At 51.2% G+C, this 2,500-nt stretch overlaps 1 protein-coding gene across 1 annotated transcript in view; it reads left to right on the top strand.

Annotated features, from left to right (window-relative positions):
- LOC134062033 (cadherin EGF LAG seven-pass G-type receptor 1-like) overlaps positions 1-2,500 on the top strand; it is a 106,271-nt gene that overhangs the window by 80,537 nt on the left and 23,234 nt on the right. The window contains exons 10-11 of the mRNA XM_062517905.1: positions 1,124-1,341; positions 1,594-1,777. Coding sequence (XP_062373889.1) covers positions 1,124-1,341; positions 1,594-1,777 — 402 coding nt within the window. The remainder of the gene's footprint in view (positions 1-1,123; positions 1,342-1,593; positions 1,778-2,500) is intronic.

The following is a 2,500-nucleotide window of genomic DNA, read 5'->3' as shown; positions in this document are numbered from 1 at the left end:
TGTGTGTGTGTGTGTGTGTGTGTGTGTGTGAGTGTCCATGCGCAACAATGGCGGCAGAAGCAAACGCCACAACACCACTCTAGCGCACCCTCACCCGTCGTGACTGCCGGCGAAAATGTTTGTTCTATGTTTGAACAGACCTGCCTAAGTGTGTAACTCACCTCCTTCAATGTTTGGATCTGTGAATCTTTCCCTGTGTTAAGGTCCAAATAAAAGCATTACTATGTGTGTGTGTGTGTGTGTCTGTGTGTGTGTGTGTGTGTGTGTGTGTGTGTGTGTGTGTGTGTGTGTGTGTGTGTGTGTGTGTGTGTGTGTGTGTGTGTGTGTGTGTGTGCCCACACAGGTGAGTCCGTGCAGTTGTTGTTCTTCTTGCTTGGACATATGTATTGGGCACTGGTGGGGGAAATGCCCATTTTATCTCAAGGGAACTGGCATCACTGTGTGTGTGTGTGTGTGTGTGTGTGTGTGTGTGTGTGTGTGTGTCTACGACTCCTGGCAAGTTGATTTGTTTATGGCATTATGATTCTACTGTTTATGGTGTGTTATGGTACTTCTGACATTTATGGTGTTATCATTTGTGTGTGTGCGTGTGTGTGTGTGCGTGTGTGTGTGTGTTTTCTGGCGTATCCTCAAAGCTTAGACAAATGACTCATGATGTTGTGGCCTGCCAAAATCACTCAGTGCGTAGTAACCGTTAACCGTTAACCGTTAACCGTGCTCCTCCGTTGCCAATCAGCTGGGAGCTCATTACAGTGGCTATTAAATGGAGTCTAGTGTGTGTTCATGGTCCTCACTGATAGCCGCGCTCTATAAGCGTTCCCCACACTGGATAGACTGGTGTGTGTGTGTGTGTGTGTGTGTGTGTGTGTGTGTGTGTGTGTGTGTGTGTGTGTGTTTCCCAGACTCGCTAGACTGGCTGTGTTCTCGTGCAGTTGAGTGTCATGCAGCTTGAGTTTTTAGATTTTGTGGTTCTGCGTCTGACGTTCTCTGCCGGTTATTTGCCGGTTCTGTGCCGGTTCTCCTCAGGGTGGAGCAGCCGTGTCCGCGTGGCTGGTGGGGGATTTGTAGATTGTGTGGTTCTGCGTCTGACGTTCTCTGCCGGTTCTGTGCGTGTTCTCCTCAGGGTGGAGCAGCCGTGTCCGTGTGGCTGGTGGGGGATTTGTAGATTGTGTGGTTCTGCGTCTGACGTTCTCTGCCGGTTCTGTGCGTGTTCTCCTCAGGGTGGAGCGTCCGTGTCCGCGTGGCTGGTGGGGGAGTCCCATGTGCGGTCCGTGCAGCTGTGAGGTCAGCAAGGGCTTCCACTCGGACTGCAACAAGACCACCGGAGAGTGCCGCTGCAAGGTGAGCGCCACGGCAACACGCCTGCCAATCATCGGATACCATCCATCCACATGCATTACACACACACAAGTCCCGCCCCAGGCGTCTGATTGGACCAGCAGCATTCCAGGAGTGCAGCTTTAAAGTCCAACAGCACAGGGTTACTCTTAGGACATTAGCCATAATGATGAGTAGATGAACGTGCCATAATGTGTGTGTGTGTGTGTGTGTGTGTGTGTGTGTGTCTCTTTCTCTCTCTCTCTCTCTCTGCAGGATAACTACTACCAGCCGCAGGACAGTGACACCTGTTTCCCGTGCGACTGCTTTGCGCTGGGTGCTGAGTCCCGCAGCTGTGACCCGTTGACTGGACAGTGCCCCTGCAAGGCTGGGGTCATCGGGAGGCAGTGCAACCGCTGCGACAACCCCTTCGCCGAGGTCACCGTCAGCGGCTGTGAAGGTGTGTGTGTGTGTGTGTGTGTGTTTGTGTGTGTGTGTGTGTGTGTTTCTAGGCAAACACCATCTGAATAGATAGGTCTGTGTTAGTTAGTGTTCTTGGTTCCTGTATGGTCTGTGTTAGTGTTCTTGGTTCCTTAGGGTCTGTGTTAGTTAGTGTTCTTTTCCTTTGGGGTTCTATTTTAGTATTTGCTCCTGTTCTTGGTTCCTTTATGGTCTGTATTAGTTCGTGTTCTTGGTTCCTGTATGGTCTGTGTTAGTGTTCTTGGTTCCTTAGGGTCTGTGTTAGTTAGTGTTCTTGGTTCCTTAGGGTCTGTGTTAGTTAGTGTTTGCTCCTGTTCTTAGCTCTTGTAATGGCCGGCCAGGTGCTGAAGGGTTGGTGTTTGGCCTCTGCCCTCCTTGTATCCTGGCATCAGGTGTGAGGACTGGCACTGTCTCTGCACCTCTCTTTCATCTGGAGGAGAGAAAACTGCACTTCTCCTTTCTCCCTTTCCCCTGGAAGAGAGAGAAACTCCCCCTCTTCTCTCTCTCTCTCTCTCCCTCTCTCTCTCTCTCTCTCCTTCCCTCTCTCTCTCTCTCTCTCTCTCTCTCTCTCTCTCTCTCCAGTAGTGTGTGCCAGTCACTGCTGGCGGTGTTCTGTTGCAGCTCTTATCCAATCAGAGGCCTTAATGCTCATCTGTCATCCAGCTGCATGTTCCGTCTCCAGTGAGCCAGTCGTGGGAATCTC

Source organism: Sardina pilchardus, chromosome 17 (genome assembly GCF_963854185.1).
Source record: "Sardina pilchardus chromosome 17, fSarPil1.1, whole genome shotgun sequence".
Lineage (NCBI taxonomy): Eukaryota > Metazoa > Chordata > Actinopteri > Clupeiformes > Clupeidae > Sardina > Sardina pilchardus.
The sequence above is the reverse complement of the archived record's forward strand: the minus strand, read 5'-3'. Positions and strand labels throughout refer to the sequence as shown.